At 45.0% G+C, this 20,034-nt stretch overlaps 2 protein-coding genes across 3 annotated transcripts; one reads left to right on the top strand and one right to left on the bottom strand.

Annotated features, from left to right (window-relative positions):
* Nucleotides 1-875: 875 nt before the first annotated feature.
* LOC121554411 (ras-related protein Rab-38) lies at nt 876-11,239 on the bottom strand. Its single transcript, XM_041867987.2, has 4 exons — nt 10,513-11,239; nt 2,768-2,898; nt 1,772-1,921; nt 876-1,140 (listed from the first exon to the last, which is right to left on the bottom strand). Exons 1-4 carry the CDS (start codon nt 10,703-10,705, stop codon nt 925-927), a joined length of 690 nt encoding a protein of 229 aa, XP_041723921.1. The 5' UTR covers nt 10,706-11,239; the 3' UTR covers nt 876-924.
* Nucleotides 11,240-11,368: 129 nt separating this feature from the next.
* On the top strand, nt 11,369-18,638 carry LOC121554678 (ras-related protein Rab-39B-like). Of its 2 annotated transcripts, none has more exons than XM_041868349.2 (5): nt 11,369-11,487; nt 14,292-14,525; nt 16,989-17,169; nt 17,324-17,449; nt 18,301-18,638. In XM_041868349.2, the coding sequence occupies exons 2-5, from the start codon at nt 14,311-14,313 to the stop codon at nt 18,418-18,420; spliced, it is 642 nt and encodes a 213-aa protein (XP_041724283.2). In that variant the 5' UTR covers nt 11,369-11,487; nt 14,292-14,310; the 3' UTR covers nt 18,421-18,638. The 2 variants fall into 2 exon arrangements, with proteins under 2 accessions (XP_041724283.2, XP_041724282.2); XM_041868348.2 differs by lacking the exon at nt 11,369-11,487 and adding an exon at nt 11,538-12,945.
* The last annotated feature ends 1,396 nt before the right edge of the window (nt 18,639-20,034 follow it).

Here is a 20,034-nt window from a genome sequence, read left to right as displayed (position 1 = left end):
AAACATCCCTACAGCATGAAGCTGCCACCACCATGCTTCACCGTAGGGATGGTGCCAGGTTTCCTTCAGACCTGACGCTTGGTATTCAGGCCAAAGAGTTCAATCTTGGTTTGATCAGACCAGAAAATCTTGTTTCTATTGGTCTGAGAGTCCTTTAGGTGCCTTTTGGCAAACTCCAAGCGGGCTGTCATGTTCCTTTTACTGAGGAGTGGCTTCCGTCTGGCCACTCTACCATAAAGGCCTGATTGGTGGAGTGCTGCAGAGATTGTTGTCCTTCTGGAAGGTTCTCCCATCTCCACAGAGGAACTCTTTCAGATTGATCATCGGGTTCTTGGTCACCTCCCTGACTAAGTCCCTTCTCCCTCGATTGCTCAGTTTGGCCAGGCGGCCAGCTCTAGGAAGAGTCTTGGTGGTTCCAAACTTCTTCCATTTAAGAATGATGGAGGCCACTGTTCTTGGGGAACTTCAATGCTGCAGGCATGTTTTGGTACCGTTCCCCAGATCGGTGCCTCGATACAATCCTGTCTCGGAGCTCTACGGACAATTCCTTCGACCTCATGGCTTGGTTTTTGCTCTGACATGCACTGCCAACTGTGGGACCTTATATAGACAGGTGTGTGCCTTTTCAAAACATGTCCAATCAATTGAATTTACCACAGATGGACTCCAATCAAGTTGTAGAAACATGTCAAGGATGATCAATGGAAACAGGATGCACCTGAGCTCAATTTCGAGTCTCATAGCAAAGGGTCTGAATACTTATGTAATTTGCAAAAATTTATAAAAACCTGTTTTCTCTCTCTCTCTGATATCCCCCATCTCTCTCTCTGATATCCCCCACCTCTCTCTCTGATATCCTCTCTCTCTCTCTCTCTCTCTCTCTCTCTCCTCCCCTCATCCCCCATCTCTCTCTCTCTCTCTCTCTCAGATATCCCCCATCTCTCTCCGTCCCGGCAGAGTAATCTTTTTATTACACCCATCACACCCCGGCAGCCTTGTCCTCTCTTTCATATTGTAGTCAAAGCGTGGTAGGACCAGGACACTGGGGTCTCTCGGATCTCCACCTGGCGATCTCTCCTCCTCTACCGCCATGATGCTCTCTACCAAACACATGATGGCCGCATCGATGTTGGTGTTGTCCTGCAAGGGGGAGGGGAGAGTAAAGGGATGAGGCAGAGAGAGAGGGGGAGAGAGAGAGGGGGAGAGGCAGAGAGAGAGAGAGAGAGGCAGAGAGAGAGAGAGGCAGAGGTAGAGAGAGGTAGAGAGAGAGAGAGAGAGAGAGAGAGAGGCAGAGCCAGAGAGAGAGAGAGAGAGAGAGAGGCAGAGAGAGGCAGAGAGAGAGAGAGAGAGAGAGAGAGAGAGGCAGAGAGAGAGAGAGAGAGAGAGAGAGAGAGAGAGAGAGAGAGAGAGAGAGAGAGAGAGAGAGAGAGAGAGAGAGAGAGAGAGAGAGAGAGAGAGAGAGAGAGAGAGAGAGAGAAGAAAAGAGACAGTGTTTACAGACACAGTCCCTCACTCAGCTAGCAGTAAGTAGGTCTTTACATTCCAGAACGGAGCTCTATCAAGCCTCACACACACAGACACACTGTCTGCTAACATCTCCTAACAAAGCATGCATCCCCTGATATACACTCCATACAGAAGCAATAGAGACCTATCCCTCCCTATGCCGCGACCCCATGTTGTGACTTTTTACCTCTTGACCTCTGACCTTGGCAGAGGTCTCGTACCAGCCTACGAAACCATGGTGTCTCACAGACACACACACACACACCTTGGCTGAGGTCTCGTACCACCCCACGAAGCCGTGGTCTCTAGTGAAGTTCTCCAGTTTGGGCAGTTTGGAGCAGAGACCAGTACTCAGCTGGTCACACTTATTACCCAATAGGACGGCCGGAACTGGCCTCCCGTTACCCAGAGCAACCTGGGAGGAGAGAGGGATGAAGGAGTGGTGGAGAGAGAGAGGGAATGACTGATCAAGGTCTTTATAAAATGTTTAAAAGGTTATTATTAGCAAATATGACAGCAGCCACTGGCTGAGAGAGAAAGAGGGAGAGAGAGAGAGAGAGAGACAATGTGCACCATGGTTGCACATCACTACAACACTGTATATATACATAATATGACATTTGAAATGTCTTTATTCTTTTGGAACTTCTGAGTGTAATGTTTACTGTTAATATATATTGTTTATTTTACTTTTGTTTACTATCTACTTCACTTGCTTTGGCAATGTTAACATACGTTTCCCATGCCAATATAGCCCTTAAATTGAATTGAATTTAAATTGAATTGAGAGAGAGAGAGAGAGACAGAGAGAGAGCGAGAGAGACAGCGAGAGAGCGAGAGAGACAGAGAGAGACAGAGAGAGACAGAGAGAGAGAGAGAGAGACAGAGAGAGACAGAGAGAGACAGAGAGAGACAGAGAGAGACAGAGAGAGACAGAGAGAGAGAGCGAGAGAGCGAGAGAGCGAGAGAGAGAGGGAGAGAGAGAGAGACAACGACAGAGACAGAGAGAGACGGAGAGAGAGAGAGAGAGAGAGAATAATAAAGAAAGATAGGAATGAAGGAGGGAAATATATAGTGTAGTGAATATATAGTGAAGAGGGAATGCTCTTTAAGAATGTAAACAAAGCTCTATTGAATGTTAACTTGAGCCTCATCAGAATCTCATCTACTATGTCTTTCTGTTATTTCTTGTTTCTACTTTAGCATGCATGCGGGGCGCATTAAAACTGGTTATAAGCATGTTATGTCCCTTGTCTCACACCTTGGAGTCGAGGTCTCCCTTCCACTTGAGGACAGCCTGGAAGGTAGAGGCTCGGGTCATGTCAAAAACCACCAACGCTCCCACAGCCTCACGGTAGTACACCCGTGTCATGTTGCCATAGCGCTCCTGGCCTGGGGACACACAACAACAACGATAACAACAAAAACATCTACAACAATAACAACAACCTTTTTCAATAAAATGATGTAAGCAACTAAGTGTGTGTGTGTGTGTGTGTGTGTGTGTGTGTGTGTGTATATAAGTGAGTTTGCTAGTGTGTAAATGTAATTTCTCCTGGAAGTTAACCTCTCTCACATGATACTAATATACCGGGGGAAACCAGCTGATAGCCACACACCTATTTTAGGGCACACTCACTTACGTGCACACACACTGAGACACACACATGCATGTACACACACACAGTTCTGAAAAGACCCTGAGAAACCTGGGGGAAATTAATTTAACCTCTGACCATAACATTTAGATAGACAGACCGAGACCCCGAGAGAGAGAGAGAGAGAGAGACCCCGAGAGAGAGAGAGAGAGAGAGAGAGAGAGAGAGAGAGAGAGAGAGAGAGAGAGAGAGAGAGAGCGCAAGAACAGGCTATCTTCTCTCTTAACAACAACAACACATTCTGTTCAGGATGTGTAATGAAATACACTAATACAGCGAGGGAAAAAAGTATTTGATCCCCTGCTGATTTTGTACGTTTGCCCACTGACAAAGAAATGATCAGTCTATAATTTTAACTCTTAAAGGGAGTGCTCCTAATCTCAGCTTGTTACCTGTATAAAAGACACCTGTCCACAGAAGCAATCAATCAATCAGATTCCAAACTCTCCACCATGGCCAAGACCAACAAGCTCTCCAAGGATGTCAGGGACAAGATTGTAGACCTACACAAGGCTGGAATGGGCTACAAGACCATCGCCAAGTAGCTTGGTGAGAAGGTGACAACAGTTGATGCGATTATTCGCAAATGGAAGAAACACAAAAGAACTGTCAATCTCCCTCGGCCTGGGGCTCCATGCAAGATCTCACCTCGTGGAGTTGCAATGATCATGAGAACGGTGAGGAATCAGCCCAGAACTACACAGGAGGATCTTGTCAATGATCTCAAGGCAGCTGGGACCATAGTCACCAAGAAAACAATTGGTAACACACTACGCCGTGAAGAACTGCAATCCTGCACCGCCCGCAAGGTCCCCCTGCTCAAGAAAGCACATATACAGGCCCGTCTGAAGTTTGGCAATGAACATCTGAATGATTCAGAGGAGAACTGGGTGAAAGTGTTGTGGTCAGATGAGACCAAAATCGAGCTCTTTGGCATCAACTCAACTCGCCGTGTTTGGAGGAGGAGGAATGCTGCCTATGACCCCAAGAACACCATCCCCACCGTCAAACATGGAGGTGGAAACATTATGCTTTGGGGGTGTTTTTCTGCTAAGGGGACAGGACAACTTCACCGCATCAAAGGGACGATGGACGGTGCCATGTACCGTCAAATCTTGGGTGAGAACCTCCTTCCCTCAGCCAGGGCATTGAAAATGGGTCGTGGATGGGTATTCCAGCATGACAATGACCCAAAACACACGGCCAAGGCAACAAAGGAGTGGCTCAAGGAGAAGCACATTAAGGTCCTGGAGTGGCCTAGCCAGTCTCCAGACCTTAATCCCATAGAAAATCTGTGGAGGGAGCTGAAGGTTTGAGTTGCCAAACGTCAGCCTCGAAACCTTAATGACTTGGAGAAGATCTGCAAAGAGGAGTGGGACAAAATCCCTCCTGAGATGTGTGCAAACCTGGTGGCCAACTACAAGAAACGTCTGACCTCTGTGATTGCCAACAAGGGTTTTGCCACCAAGTACTAAGTCATGTTTTGCAGAGGGGTCAAATACTTATTTCCCTCATTAAAATGCAAATCAATTCATAACATTTTTGACATGCGTTTTTCTGGATTTTGTTGTTGTTATTCTGTCTCTCACTGTTCAAATAAACCTACCATTAAAATTATAGACTGATCATGTCTTTGTCAGTGGGCAAACGTAGAAAATCAGCAGGGGATCAAATACTTTTTTCCCTCGCTGTATATACAGAAGTATGTGGACACCCCTTCAAAATTAGTGGATTTGGCTATTTCAGCCACACCAGTTGCTGACAGGTGTATAAAATCACGCCATGCATTCTCCATAGACAAACATTGGCAGTAGAATGGCCTTACTGAAGAGCTCAGTGACTTTCAAGTGGCACCGTCATAGGATGCCACCTTTCCAACAAGTCAGTTCATAAAATTTCTGCCCTGCTAGAGCTGCCCCGGTCAACTGTAAGTGCTGTTATTGTGAAGTGGAAACGTCTAGGAGCAACAATGGCACAGCAGCGAAGTGGTAGGCCACACAAGGTCACAGAACGGGACCGGCGAGTTCTGAAGCACGTAGTGCGTAAAAATCATCTGTCCTCGGTTGCAACACTCACTACAGAGTCCCAAACTGCCTCTGGAAGCAACGTCAGCACAATAACTGTTTGTCGGAAGCTTCATGAAATGGGTTTCCATGGCCAAGCAGCCGCACACAAGCCTAAGATCACCATGTGCAATGCCAAGCGTCGGCTGGAGTGGCGTAAAGTTCGCCGCCATTGGACTGGAGCAGTGGAAACGCGTTCTCTGGAGAGATGAATCATGCTTCACCATATGGCAGACTGACGGACGTATCTACAGTTGAAGCCGGAAGTTTACATACATTTAGGTTGGAGTCATTAAAACTCGTTTTTCAACCACTCCACTAATTTCTTGTTAACAAATTATAGTTTTGACAAGTCGGTTAGGACATCTACTTTGTGCATGACACAAGTAATTTTTCCTACAATTGTTTACAGACAGATTATTTCACTTATAATTCACTGTATCACAATTCCAGTGGGTCAGAAGTTTACATACACTAAGTTGACTGTGCCTTTAAACAGCTTGGACAATTCCAGAAAATGATGTCATGGCTTTAGAAGCTTCTGATAGGCTAATTGACATCATCTGAGTCAATTAGATGTGTACTTGTGGATGTATTTCAAGGCCTACCTTCAAACTCATTGCCTCTTTGCTTGACATCATGGGAAAATCAAAAGAAATCAGCCAAGACCTCAGAAAAACAATTGTAGACCTCCACAAGTTTGGTTCATCCTTGGGAGCAATTTCTAAACGCCTGAAGGTACCACGTTCATCTGTACAAACAATAGTACGCAAGTATAAACACCACGGGACCACGCAGCCGTCATCCCGCTCAGGAAGGTGACTCATCCTGTCTCCTAGAGATCAACGTACTTTGGTGCGAGAAGTGCAAATCAATCCCAGAACAGCAGCAAAGGACCTTGTGAAGATGATGGAGGAAACAGGTACAAAAGTATCTACATCCACAGTAAAACGACTCCTATATTCAACATGACCTGAAAGGCCGCTCAGCAAGGAAGAAGCCACTGCTCCAAAACCGCCATAAAATAGCCAGACTACGGTTTGCAACTGCACATGGGGACAAAGATCGTACTTTTTGGAGAAATGTCCTCTGGTCTGATGAAACAAAAATAGAACTGTTTGGCCATAATGACCATCATTATGTTTGGAGGAAAAAGGGGGTAGCTTACAAGCCGAAGAACGCCATCCCAACCGTGAATCACGGGGGTGGCAGCATCATACTGTGGGGGTGCTTTGCTGCAGGAGGGACTGGTGCACTTCACAAAATAGATGGCATCATGAGGAAGGACAATTATGTGGATATATTGAAGCAACATCTCAAGACAGATCAGTCAGGAAGTTAAAGCTTGGTCGCAAATGGGTCTTCCAAATGGACAATGACCCCAAGCATACTTCCAAAGTTGTGGCAAAGGACAACAAAGTCAAGGTATTGGAGTGGCCATCACAAAGCCCTGACCTCAATCCTATAGAATATTTGTGGACAGAACTGAAAAGGTGTGTGCGAGAAAGGAGGTCTACAAACCTGACTCAGTTACACCAGCTCTGTCAGGAGGAATGGACCAAAATTCACCCAACTTATTGTGGGAAGCTTGTGGAAGGCTACCCGAAATGTTTGACCCAAGTTAAACAATTTAAAGGCAATGCTTCCAAATACTAATTGAGTGTACTTCTGACCCACTGGGAATGTGATGAAATAAATAAAAGCTTAAATAAATAATTCTCTCTACTATTATTCTGACATTTCACATTCTTAAAATAAAGTGGTGATCCTAACTGAAGGGAATTTTTACTAGGATTAAATGTCAGGAATTGTGAAAAACTGAGTTAAATGTATTTGGCTAAGGTGTATGTAAACTTCCGACTTCAACTGTACGTTCGGCGGATGCCAGGAGAACGCTACCTGCCCCAATGCATAGTGCCAACTGTAAAGTTTGGTGGAGAAGGAATAATGGTCTGGGGCTGTTTTTCATGGTTCTGTCTAGGCCCCTTAGTTCCATTGAAGGGATATCTTAACGCTACAGCATACAATGACATTTTAGACGATTCTGTGCTTCCAACTTTGTGGCAACAGTTTGGGGAAGGCCCTTTCCTGTTTTAGCATGACACTGCCCCCATGCACAAAGCGAGGTCCATACAGAAATGGTTTGTCCAGATCGATGTGTAAGAACTTGACTGGCCTGCACAGAGCCCTGACCTCAACCCCATTGAACACCTTTGGGATGAATTGAGCCAGGCCTAATCGCCAAACATCAGTGCCCGACCTCACTGAAGCTCTTGTGGCTAAAAGGAAGCAAGTCCCCGCAGCAATGTTCCAACATCTAGTGGAAAGCCTTCCCAGAAGAGTTGAGGCTATTATAGCAGCAAAGGGGGGACCAACTCCATATTAATGCCCATGATTTTGAAATGAGATGTTCGACGACCAGGTGTCCACATACTTTTGGTCATGTGGTGTAGCGGTTGCTGCTAATATACTTGAATACCAATAACATTAGCAGGGCTTCTCTGCTAGGTTTTCCTACAATATCTATCTCTGTCTATCCACTGCCTGCATGCATTGTGCCATCACACAATGTCTATCTTCATTCATTAATGTCATTCATGTCTCCTGAGTGGCGCAGTGGTCTACATTTACATTTACATTTACGTCATTTAGCAGACGCTCTTATCCAGAGCGACTTACAAATTGGTGCATTCACCCTATAGCCAGTGGGTTAACCACTTTACAAATGTTTTTTTTTTTTTTTTTTTTTTAAGGGGGGGGGGGTAGAAGGATTACTTTATACTATCCCAGGTATTCCTTAAAGAGGTGGGGTTTCAAATGTCTCCAGAAGGTGGTGAGTGACTCCGCTGTCCTGGCGTCGTGAGGGAGCTTGTTCCACCATTGGGGTGCCAGAGCAGCGAAAAGTTTTGACTGGGCTGAGCGGGAACTATGCTTCCGCAGAGGAAGGGGAGCCAGCAGGCCAGAGGTGGATGAACGCAATGCCCTCGTTTGGGTGTAGGGACTGATCTGAGCCTGAAGGTACAGAGGTGCCGTTCCCCTCACAGCTCCATAGGCAAGCACCATGGTCTCTGCATCGCAGTGCTAGCTGTGCCACTAGAGATCCTGGTTCGAATCCAGGCTCTGTCGTAGCCGGCCGTGACCGGGAGACCCATGGGGCGGCGCGCAATTGGCCCAGCGTCGTCCAGGGTAGGGGAGGGAATGGCCGGCAGGGATGTAGCTCAGTTGATAGAGCATGGCGTTTGCAACGCCAGGGTTGTGGGTTCGATTCCCACAGGGGGTATGAAAAAAAAATTATAATGTAAGTCGCTCTGGATAAGAGCGTCTGCTAAATGACGTAAATGTAAATGTAATTAACTCCACATATGCTTCTACTCGATAAATGAGTTCCCACTGAGCTTTAAACATATAGCCCTAAGGACAAACTGTTTATGTCTCGTATTGACAATGAGTCTGAAGGTAGGATCAGTTTTATATCCTTATATAGCAGGGTTTCCCAAACTCGGTCCTCGGGACCCCAAGGGGGGCACGCTGTTGAGTTTTTAAAATGATATTCTTTGTACTTTTACCGCGGTATCCAATTGGTAGTTACAGTCTTTTCCCATCGCTGCAACTCCTCTACAGAGGTGAAGGTCGAGAGCCACGCGTCCTCCGAAACACGACCCTGCCAAGCCGCACTGCTCGCTTAACCCGGAAGCCAGCCGCACCAAAGTGTCCGAGGAAACACCGTCCAGCTGGCGACCGAAGTCGGCTTGCAGGCGCCCGGCATAAGGAGTCACTAGAGCGCGATGGGACAAGGAAATCCGGGCCAGCCAAACCCTACCCTAACCCGGACGACGCTGGGCCAATTGTGCGCCGCCTCATGGGTCTCCCGGTCACGGCCTGGGATCGAACCCGGGTCTGTAGTGACATCTCAAGCACTGCGATGCAGTGCCTTAGACCGCTGCAATGCAGTGCCTTAGACCGCTGCAATGCAGTGCCTTAGACCGCTGCGCCACTCGGGAGGCCTGGCCTTTTGGTTTTTGCCCTAGCACTACACAGCTGATTGAAATAAGCTTTGATCATTTGAAATCAGCAGTGTAGTGTTAGGGCAAAAAACAAAACGTGCACCCCTTGGGGTCCCGAGGACCGAGTCTGGGAAACGCTGGTCTATAGATTATAATAAGTAGGATCATATGGACGGGGCAGAGGACCTGGGGCTGTATGTATAAAGCATCTAGGATCAGATTCCACCTGTCCATATACTCTAATTCATTATCTAAAAAGGCAACACTGACCCTAGATCTGCATTATTATTATTTATACAGACAGGCCCTGGTTGTGAGAATGATTGATCATACACTTTCCCTTTAAGATCATAATGAATATGATTATATGGACAGGAACTAGATCAGCACACCTACTCTCTTACGAGCATGACTGATCACACACACACACTGACAGCCTGTAGACATGGTGTGATGTCATTATCTATGGTGGAGATGATTAGGAGGAAAGGTCCAATGATACAGCACCAGTCTGCTCTATTGACAGATGGGCTAAAGTACACACACACAGAGCAATGTTTTACTATACTTGTGAAGACTTTTTGTGGGCCAATAATTGATTCCCATTCAAAATCTTATTTTCCCTAACCCCTAAACCTAACCCTTAACCATAACCTCCAACCATAAGCCTAACCCCAATTCTAACCCTAAACCTAAAATAGCCTTTTTACAAGTGAGGACTGGCAAAATATCCTCACTTCTCTGAATTTTAGTTGGTTTACTATTCTTGTGTGGACTTCTGGTACTCACAAGTATTGTAAAACGTGTACACATACACACACACACACACACAGTCAATTACAAAGACTCAAGAATAGATAAGTGCGTGCGCGCGCCTTTGTCCAGAGTGCCTGCATGTGTGCGTGCATACCAGCGTTTTGGGGCACCATTTGCTACTGATTAAGAGCTTAAACTATTGTGAAGACTCCTATGTGTCAAATAAAAATAGAAACGTTATAAAACTAAAGGTAGGATATTCTAGTTATACATAATTAGGTTACCAACCAAGTTGCAGATACCATTTGCCATGGAGCATCGCCTAAGTGCGTGACATATTGTAGCCATATTGTAGACTTGTGTGTCAAATAAAAAGCTCAGTTGGTAGAGTATGGCGATTCCCACGGGGGCCAGTATGAATTTTTTTTAAATAATGTATGCACTCACTAACTGTAAGTCGCTCTGGATAAGAGCGTCTGCTAAATGACGTAAATGTAGGGTAGGTAATTCGTTTAGGCTACTAACCGGCTATGTCCCACAGCTGCAGACGCACCACGGTCTTGTGATCCCAATTGAGGACTTTGAGAGCGAAGTCTACCCCTATGGTGGCTCGGTAATGTTGAGAGAATATCTTGTGGACATAACGCTTGATTATGGACGTCTTGCCAACACCCAAGTCCCCGATGACCAGGACCTTGAACAAGCGTTCCTGCTGCATGGTTCCGTTACGGGTTGGTAGAAGAAAAAAAAAAGAAAGGCTAGTTACACCACGTAGGTGTCCACATAGAAAAAAATGAAATGGATAATGACATGCAGAAAATATATTACACAAGTCAGTGTCTCTTTTTTCAGTTGTTCTTATTCCATATGGGTCCACTTTTCGCAGCTCTCTTTTCCCGTCACCTGAAGATGTCTGTATGACAAATAAAGCAATCCTCCACAAGATATAATTAATTGATAAAGAGAATTTAACAAAATTCACATCCTGTCTCACTTATTTTAAATTTGCATTCTCAAAAATATTCCAGAAGTATTTTTTTATTTTCTCCGTTTTTCTATTTCCATACAAGTCCAATGAATCCACGGACGACTGTGCGTATTGGGTGACGGCTCATCTGTTACCCAACCTTCATTCCATCTAGCGCAAAAAGGAGAACTTCACAAAAGTGCTGTCAGCGAAAAGTCATCAGCTAACTGTCAAATTAGGTCAAACAGCCTGCGGTCTGTGTGCGCGCTCAACTTTTCCAGAAGCCGTTGCCGTTCCTCTGCGCATGAAGCTTCTTCTGACCGTCAGCTGTTTGGCGACCACACCCCTTTAACAGATCAAATAAAGGCTAGCTACATCACATAGTTGTCAACATACAAAAATGATATGGAAAGTTACATGCAGAAACAAATAGTCGAAGTCAGTGTCTCTTTTTTTTTTTAGTTGTTTTTATTCCATATGGGCCCACTTTTCAGCAGCTCCCATTACCTGAAGTTGTCTGTCTGCCAAATAAGGTAATTCTCCACATCTTCTAGCCTAAACTAGCACATTAATTGATAGAGAGAAAGAAATTCACATCTGGTCTCACTTATTACAAATATGCATTCTCAAAAATATTCCAGTTTATTTCTTTTTTCTATTTCCATACAAATCCAATTAATCCACGCACGACTGTGTGTATTGGTGACTCTTCCCCTGTTAACCCAACTTTCATTCCTATGCAGTTCTAAAAATGTAAGTTCTAAAAAGTGCTGTCAGTTTAAAGACATAAATTGTCAAATTAGGTCAAACAGCCTGCGGTCTGTGTGCGCGCGCTCATGTGTTCTAGAAGCCGTTGCCGTTCCTCTGAGCGTGAAGCTTCTTCTGCCCGCCGTCAGCTGTTTGGCGACCACACCCCTTTAACGGATAAAGTTGTGTAGGCCTACACAAGACTGGTCTTTCTACGCCTGCTACGTTAGGTTAACACACGCCAAACGTTCACTGTACTGTCTGTCCATCGCTCTGCCGCAACATAGCGCAGCAGGGGAAAACAACATTTTCTACGTATACCAGTGTATGTCAGTATACACTGTATCTGGACAAGCGCACTGTCAAGAATCCGTTGGTTACCGACATGTCCCCCTTTACGCGCATACATATTGTCAATTTTACACGCACGATTATAAACCGTTTTATCAATTGAACCAGCTCCAATATATGTTTTATATCAGCGGGTCTGTCTTGTAGGCAGTATGTATGGAATAAACAGTTTCGTTAGTAAGGATTAGTGCGCTTTCACCCACCAGAACTGGTTGCCATACAACAGGTAAAACGATTGATATGCTACAAAAACAAACAAAAAACTACATTTAAATAAGATGTTTTATAATGGTGTTATAACAAGAGTTGACATATAGGCCTAGGCTTATAGAGTTTTCTATGCTATTTGTGTCGCTGTGGGTTTTTGTAGAGATGCGGAGAAAAGTGTTATGCGCCTCTATATTGATGTTTACGGTAGTAGTGGTGCTGATGCGGGCGGGGAAGTGGAATGAGTCAGGTTATGTGATGCTGCTGCCATTTAATCAACAGCAACATTGATTTCATAACATTTAGCGGCCTTCAAAAACAGTAAACGAAAAAGGAAGAGGAGTGAAAAGAAAACTAACCCTCCGAATTTATCACATTCGAAACGAGTGTGGTTGTAGACAATAGTGTAGACTTTCCGTTCACAAATAATAACCTTTTGTGGAGTAAAGCGTGCTGTGGATTTTTCTCCTAGACCTAGGCCGTTTTAGCCAGTTGTTATCGTTATAGACCGTTATAAAGACATCACATCGAAGACCCGTCGTTGGATCTCTGCAGGGAATTGTAAACTGTGGTTTATGTGTTGCTGTAAGACTTTCTTTCGGCGTTTGTTCTACGAAAGAGGCGGCGAGCTTCTCGATACGATGGAACCTGCAGCATTCGGGTTCTGAACGCCGCAACCAAACCACGTAAGATAAAACCATTCCATGTTCTCGTAGGCTATAGGCCTTTCTCGTAGTTGTGACCCTATAAAATACATTTTTATTTCAGGATAGTGATGAGAGAAATAAGAAAAGGCTTTGAATAAAGTGGATGAAGTTACACTGCTTGGTCTTGGAAGCCTATTATGAGAGTGACCGATGGGATGTTGTGGTAAAGGACTTAAGTTCTGCATCAAATGATCGTGTAGATTCTATTCTAGCCTACTGTTCTGGATTCGATTCCCCATTCGCCTACTGACAGATCAGGTTGAATTATCCCTATAATAATCAAAATGGAGGGGCCCATTCATTGACCTTGGTAGGTCTTTGATATGAATCCAAAAGCACCTTATGTGAAATATAATTTTAGTCATTCAGCAGACGCTCTTATCCAGAGCGACTTACAGTAGTGAGTGCATACAGTTTCATACTGGTCCCCCGTGGGAATTGAACCCACAACCCTGGCATTGGAAGTGCCATGCTCTACCAAGTGAGCCATATCCACGGTATGTTCTACAATAGACACCGTTTTGTCCTGTATAGGGGGTCAGTAATAGCTTACAGCCTACTGTCCATGTCAACGCTCCAGAGATCCTAGCTAAAGCCTATATCCGGTCTGAGTCAACAGCTATGGGGGTGGGTATTATGGGTATTCTCTAGGGGATCTATGTGTCCGCGGTAGGCCGAGTGTTTGCATATCGAGCAGACTGTGTAATCCCCGGCCAGGCAGAGGCGCTGGGCCTTAGTTGGCACTAGAGGCAGTCTGATGGCTGGATAACCAGGCCTGTGCATAGAATGCAATACCATAATAAATCCTTGCATTGTAGGGTTTTCAATAAGCATAAGTCTATAGAATATGGAATAGAATAAATTATATAATAAAATATGTAAGCTATATTACCTACGTGTCACTGGCTACAACTAGAATGGAATAACTTCCTTTTTAGAGGGAAATTCAACAGTGCTTTATATTCAGCAATCAAATAAATACATGATAACCTAAAACATAAGACTAATCAAAAAGGTGCCATAGCCAAATCAAGTGGCTTGAATGTTGGCCAACATAGGCTAGTAAATCGGATCTCCAATAGTCACATGCTTGTAGTTAAACATGTGGATATAATAGGCATTGTAACACCGGTGGCCTAGATCAAATCTATGGTCAAATCGAGAAGAGAAGTGTAGCCTTTTTTTCTCATCACCAAAGGCAGGGCCCCCTAGCATTTTGGGGGCCCCCAAGTGAGCACTGTTGTTATGGGTTTACTGTCTGACTCTGGTTTTGTGCGTGCATTCGCCTGTGTCTCTTGCCATGTGCCCGATTCCACCAACAACAGACGATAGACAGTAGTCACCATGGAGGCGATATGGCTGTACCAGTTCCGACTCATCGTCATTGGGGACTCGACGGTGGGGAAATCGTGTTTGATCCGGCGGTTCACAGAGGGGCGCTTCGCCCAGGTCAGCGACCCCACGGTCGGCGTAGATTTCTTCTCTCGCCTGGTGGAGATTGAGCCGGGGAAACGCATCAAGCTACAGATCTGGGATACCGCGGGACAGGAGCGTTTCAGGTATGTTGTGTGTGTGGGAGGGAGGGGGGGAGGGGGGGGGGATCTAAGGATGGTGACAGGTGTTTATAGTCGAATATTAACTGCTTTCGGTAGTGATCTATCATAGCCTACCTTTCAAATGACAGTGTGCTCTGGTGTGTCAATGCAGCTTCTTGTCCAGCAAGACTCAGAGCTCTGAGGTCTACACTGAAGTCAGGTTGTCATTCCACTACTGATTAGGGTTATTGACTAGTCAACAGTGCCTTATTATGCAAAGTACAAAGGGTATGCGGTTACAGCCCTACTTCAATATTTACTTTTTGGAACATCAGTGACACATTGAACATGCATGCCTAAACAGGCCTGGTTGACATTTCTAAAACGTGAAAAACAAGTATACAGTGAGGGAAAAAAGTATTTGATCCCCTGCTGATTTTGTACGTTTGCCCACTGACAAAGAAATGATCAGTCTATAATTTTAATGGTAGGTTTATTTGAACAGTGAGAGACAGAATAACAACAAAAATATTGAGAAAAGCGCATGTAAAAAAATATATTAATTGATTTGCATTTTAATGAGGGAAATAAGTATTTGACCCCCTCTCAATAAGAAAGATTTCTGGCTCCCAGGTGTCTTTTATACAGGTAACAAGCTGAGATTAGGAGCACACTATTAAAGGGAGTGCTCCTAATGTCAGTTTGTTACCTGTATAAAAGACACCTGTCCACAGAAGCAATCCATCAATCAGATTCCAAACTCTCCACCATGGCCAAGACCAAAGAGCTCTCCAATGATATCAGGGACAAGATTGTAGACCTACACAAGGCTGGAATGGGCTACAAGACCATCGCCAAGTAGCTTGGTGAGAAGGTGACAACAGTTGGTGCGATTATTCGCAAATGGAAGAAACACAAAAGAACTGTCAATCTCCCTCAGCCTGGGGCTCCATGCAAGATCTCACCTCGTGGAGTTGCAATGATCATGAGAACGGTGAGGAATCAGCCCAGAACTACACGGGAGGATCTTGTCAATGATCTCAAGGCAGCTGGGACCATAGTCACCAAGAAAACAATTGGTAACACACTACGCCGTGAAGGACTGAAATCCTGCAGCGCCCGCAAGGTCCCCCTGCTCAAGAAAGCACATATACAGGGCCGTCTGAAGTTTGCCAATGAACATCAGAATGATTCAGAGGAGAACTGGGTGAAAGTGTTGTGGTCAGATGAGACCAAAATCGAGCTCTTTGGCATCAACTCAACTCGCCGTGTTTGGAGGAGGAGGAATGCTGCCTATGACCTCAAGAACACCATCCCCACCGTCAAACATGGAGGTGGAAACATTATGATTTGGGGGTGTTTTTCTGCTAAGGGGAGAGGACAACTTCACCGCATCAAAGGGACGATGGACGGGGCACGGGGCCATGTACCGTCAAATCTTGGGTGAGAACCTCCTTCCCTCAGCCAGGGCATTGAAAATGGGTCGTGGATGGGTATTCCAGCATGACAATGACCCAAAACACACGGCCAAGGCAACAAAGGAGTGGCTCAAGAAGAAGCACATTAAGGTCCTGGAGTGGCCCAGCCAGTCTCCAGACCTTAATCCCATAGAAAATCTATGGAGGGAGCTGAAGGTTCGAGTTGCCAAACGTCAGCCTCGAAACCTTAATGACTTGGAGAAGATCTGCAAAGAGGAGAGGGACAAAATCCCTCCTGAGATGTGTGCAAACCTGGTGGCCAACTACAAGAAACGTATGACCTCTGTGATTGCCAACAAGGGTTTTTCCACCAAGTACTAAGTCATGTTTTGCAGAGGGGTCAAATACTTATTTCCCTCATTAAAATGCAAATCAATTTATTACATTTTTGACATGCGTTTTTCTGGATTTTTTTGTTGTTATTCTGTCTCTCACTGTTCAAATAAGCCTACCATTAAAATTATAGACTGATCATGTCTTTGTCAGTGGGCAAACGTAGAAAATCAGCGTTCCATCTGTCTCCATTCCTGCTCTATATTTGTGTCTTCTGATTCATTTCAACTGGTTCTTTATGAATATTTTACCACCCTCTTCTTCTTCCACTCTTTCATGGCACCTCCCCATCCCTCTCTCCACCCACACCTTGCCTGCCTGTCATATCCCTCCTCTCACTTCCTCTCCCCTTCCTGTCCTCCCTCCCTCTCTCCCTCTCACATTTTCTCTTTCTCTCTTCTGCCAAACTTTTCCTCTCCCTCTCTTGCTACTTGTCTCCTAACACCTCTCTCTTGCGAAAACACACACACACTCTTCTTTTAGTTTAGAAGGACGCTATTTTACCATGTCTTCGTGATGAGCGTGATGCAACAGTAACACTCTTGATAAGATCTCAGATGTTTCCTCGATGATGCGGATGCTTCGATCCTCCACTGTGATCTGCCATGTCATCCAGGTTCAGCTTAGTAACCTATAGTCCATCTATATCGAACGTTCCCTCTCATCTCTCTCTCAGGTCCATCACCAGAGCTTACTATCGTAACTCGGTGGGCGGGCTCCTGCTGTTTGATATCACAAACCGTCGCTCCTTCCAGAACGTTCATGATTGGCTAGAGGAGGCCCGGAGCCACGTCCAACCACACAGCATCGTGTTCCTATTGGTCGGACACAAGTGTGACCTGGAGCCTCAGCGTCAGGTAGCCTATCGGATTGTGTGTCCGTGTGTGTGTGTTTGATTGAGCATTGAAAGAAAGAAATAAAAAATCCTCACCCTAACTAAGGATATTAGAAATGGCGCCTGAAACACTCTGAAATCAGACAATAAAATCTAATATTTACCTTTATCGCCAGGTGACTCGTCAGGAGGCTGAGAAACTCGCCGGCGCCTACGGGATGCGTTACGTAGAAACTTCGGCCCGCGACGCCATCAATGTGGAGCACGCCTTCACAGAGCTGACCAGGGACATCTTCCAGCTGGTGAGGAGATAGGATGAAGAAGGTTGAGTCAAGAATCAAAATGGAGTCACATTTTCAATGCTAATCCTGTAGAATCTTTGGCTATTAAAGCAACGGGCTGGTCCCATGAACTGGTACCAAATGGTACAAACCTACGCAGTGTCAAGTGAATCTCAAAGAAACTAAATTGTAATTAATATACAATTATTAGGTTATTGCCATTTTAACAAGTAATTTCAAAGTAAATACCTGATAAATACTAGGGCTGGGAATTGCCAGGGACCTCACGTTACAATAGTATTACAATACTTAGGTGCCGATACATTATGTATTTTTAACAAGAAATTTCAAAGTAAATACCTGATAAATACTAGGGCTGGGATTTGCCAGGGACCTCACGATACAATAGTATTACAATACTTAGGTGCCGATTCATTATGTATTGCTATTCAATACTGCGATTTAATTGCGATGTTGATGTTCCAAACATATTGCTCACCATAGGTCTGCTACAGAGACACGAGAGAGCCATGAGAAAATGAGTTTTGATCAGTCATGGAAATAAAAAGTGATGAAAACATGTTCGCTCACTATTTAAAAAGAAGATGGCGAACAAGCTATAGGATGAAAATTACCTGAGTTTTGGAGCAGGTATAGCCGACTAGCGCTAGCTAATGCTACCTACAGTAGAAATAAAAAATTAATTAATTGATACTTGGAGAATAATAATGCGATACGTAATTATCGATTTTTTTCCCCCATCACTACTAAATACTGGTCTGTAAAATACAGGGTTACCTTGGTTAATTTTCGAAAAGCCTCTGCATGTGAATACGACGTTGTCCCTCTTAACCTTGATATCTTGGCCCTAGGTGAGGAGTGGTGACATCACCATCCAGGAGGGCTGGGAAGGGGTGAAGAGCGGCTTCGTCCCCAACGTGGTCCACTCCTCCGAGGAGGTCACCAAGAGCGACCGGCGGTGCCTCTGCTGATCTGGAGGGATCCACTAGAGAGAGATCCCTGACCTTGTTTCCCCTAGGTCCTCCTGGATCCATTTCAGCTCTCTAGTTTAGCCATTTGCCTCTGCTGATCTGCATCTGGATGGAGGGATCCTACCCACAACTACACTACATGGTCAAAAGTATGTGGACACCCCTTCAAATTAGTGGATTCGGCTATTTCAGCCACACCCGTTGATGACAGGTGTATAAAATCGAGCACACCGCCATGCAATCTCCATAAACAAACATTGGCAGTAGAATGGCCCGTACTGAAGAGCTCAGTGACTTTCAACGTGGCACCGTCATAGGATGCCTCCTTTCCAACAAGTCAGTTTGTCAAATTTCTGCCCTGCAAGAGCTGCTCCGGTCAACTGTAAGTGCTGTTATTGTGAAGTGGAAACGTCTAGGAGCAACAACGGCTCAGCCGCGAATTGGTTGGCCACACAAGCGCACAGGTTTGTCGAGATCGTTGTGGAAGAACTTGACTGGCCTGCACAGAGCCCTGACCTCAACCCCATCAAACACCTTTCGGATGAATTGGAACGCCGAGTGCGAGCCAGGCCTAATCGCCCAACATCAGTGCCTGACCTCACTAATGCTCGTGGCTGAATGGAGGCAAGTCCCTTCCTATTAGAGTGGAGGCTGTTCTAGCAGCAAAGGGGGGGGACCAACTCCATATTAATGCCCATGATTTTGGAATGAGATGTAGGACTAGCAGGTGTCCACATACTTTTGGTCATGTAGTGTAGATCCCTGCCTGGTTTCCCATAGCCCCCCACCTTTCTCATCTAATTTCTCCCATAACACAATTCATACAACCAGAAAGCATCACACTACGGTTGGGCAAGGTTTGGCCAAAACTACATTCTATTTGACTCAGTTTAAAGGAGACTAAGATGGAGGGGGCTCTCAGTCTCCCCCCTACCCCTAGGGAAACTAAATCTGGTCTCAAACTCTGTGGTTCTCTACCTTTTTCTCCCATCATCCAACTACCACTGTACAATCCTTCTTACCTAATACCATAATGGACTTTATGGACCCTTTGGACTGGACGTAAGGGAATGACTGTTTGACTCTAACAGTACAGGTGGACAAAGTGACTCCAGGGTCGTATTCACTTGACGTCGAACGGAGGAAATGGACAAAACAGGAAGGGACTACCTAAACCAATAAGAAACTCTTGTTTTTGTTGCAAAAACTGTGTTTTTTTTATGGTGTGCACTAATGAATACGGCCCAGTAAAGGTGGACTATAAAGGGGATATTAGGCATCCCTGAGTACCGGTACATTACCTGAACATTTACCTGTCCCTGAGAGGGTCAAACTGACAACAGAGAAGGACTATTTATTTTAGTACGTTTGAACAATGACTCAGAATGACTCTGGAACTTGGCCTCCTAGTGATTCTGGAATCTAGCTGAGGAACCCCATGGTAACAGTGGAGAGACAGCTAGGAGAACATACTCTTAAAAATACCACATGACCTATAATTCCACACCTGCAGACATCTAAATTACAGTTAACTCCATAGATACAACAAGTATGGCAACAGACATGTGCATTCAATATCTCAATCAGTATAGAAATAAGGACATTCATTCCAAA

The sequence above is a fragment of the Coregonus clupeaformis genome, chromosome 27, assembly GCF_020615455.1.
Source record: "Coregonus clupeaformis isolate EN_2021a chromosome 27, ASM2061545v1, whole genome shotgun sequence".
Lineage (NCBI taxonomy): Eukaryota > Metazoa > Chordata > Actinopteri > Salmoniformes > Salmonidae > Coregonus > Coregonus clupeaformis.
Note: the sequence above shows the minus strand (reverse complement) of the source record. Positions and strands in the feature narration are given on the sequence as shown.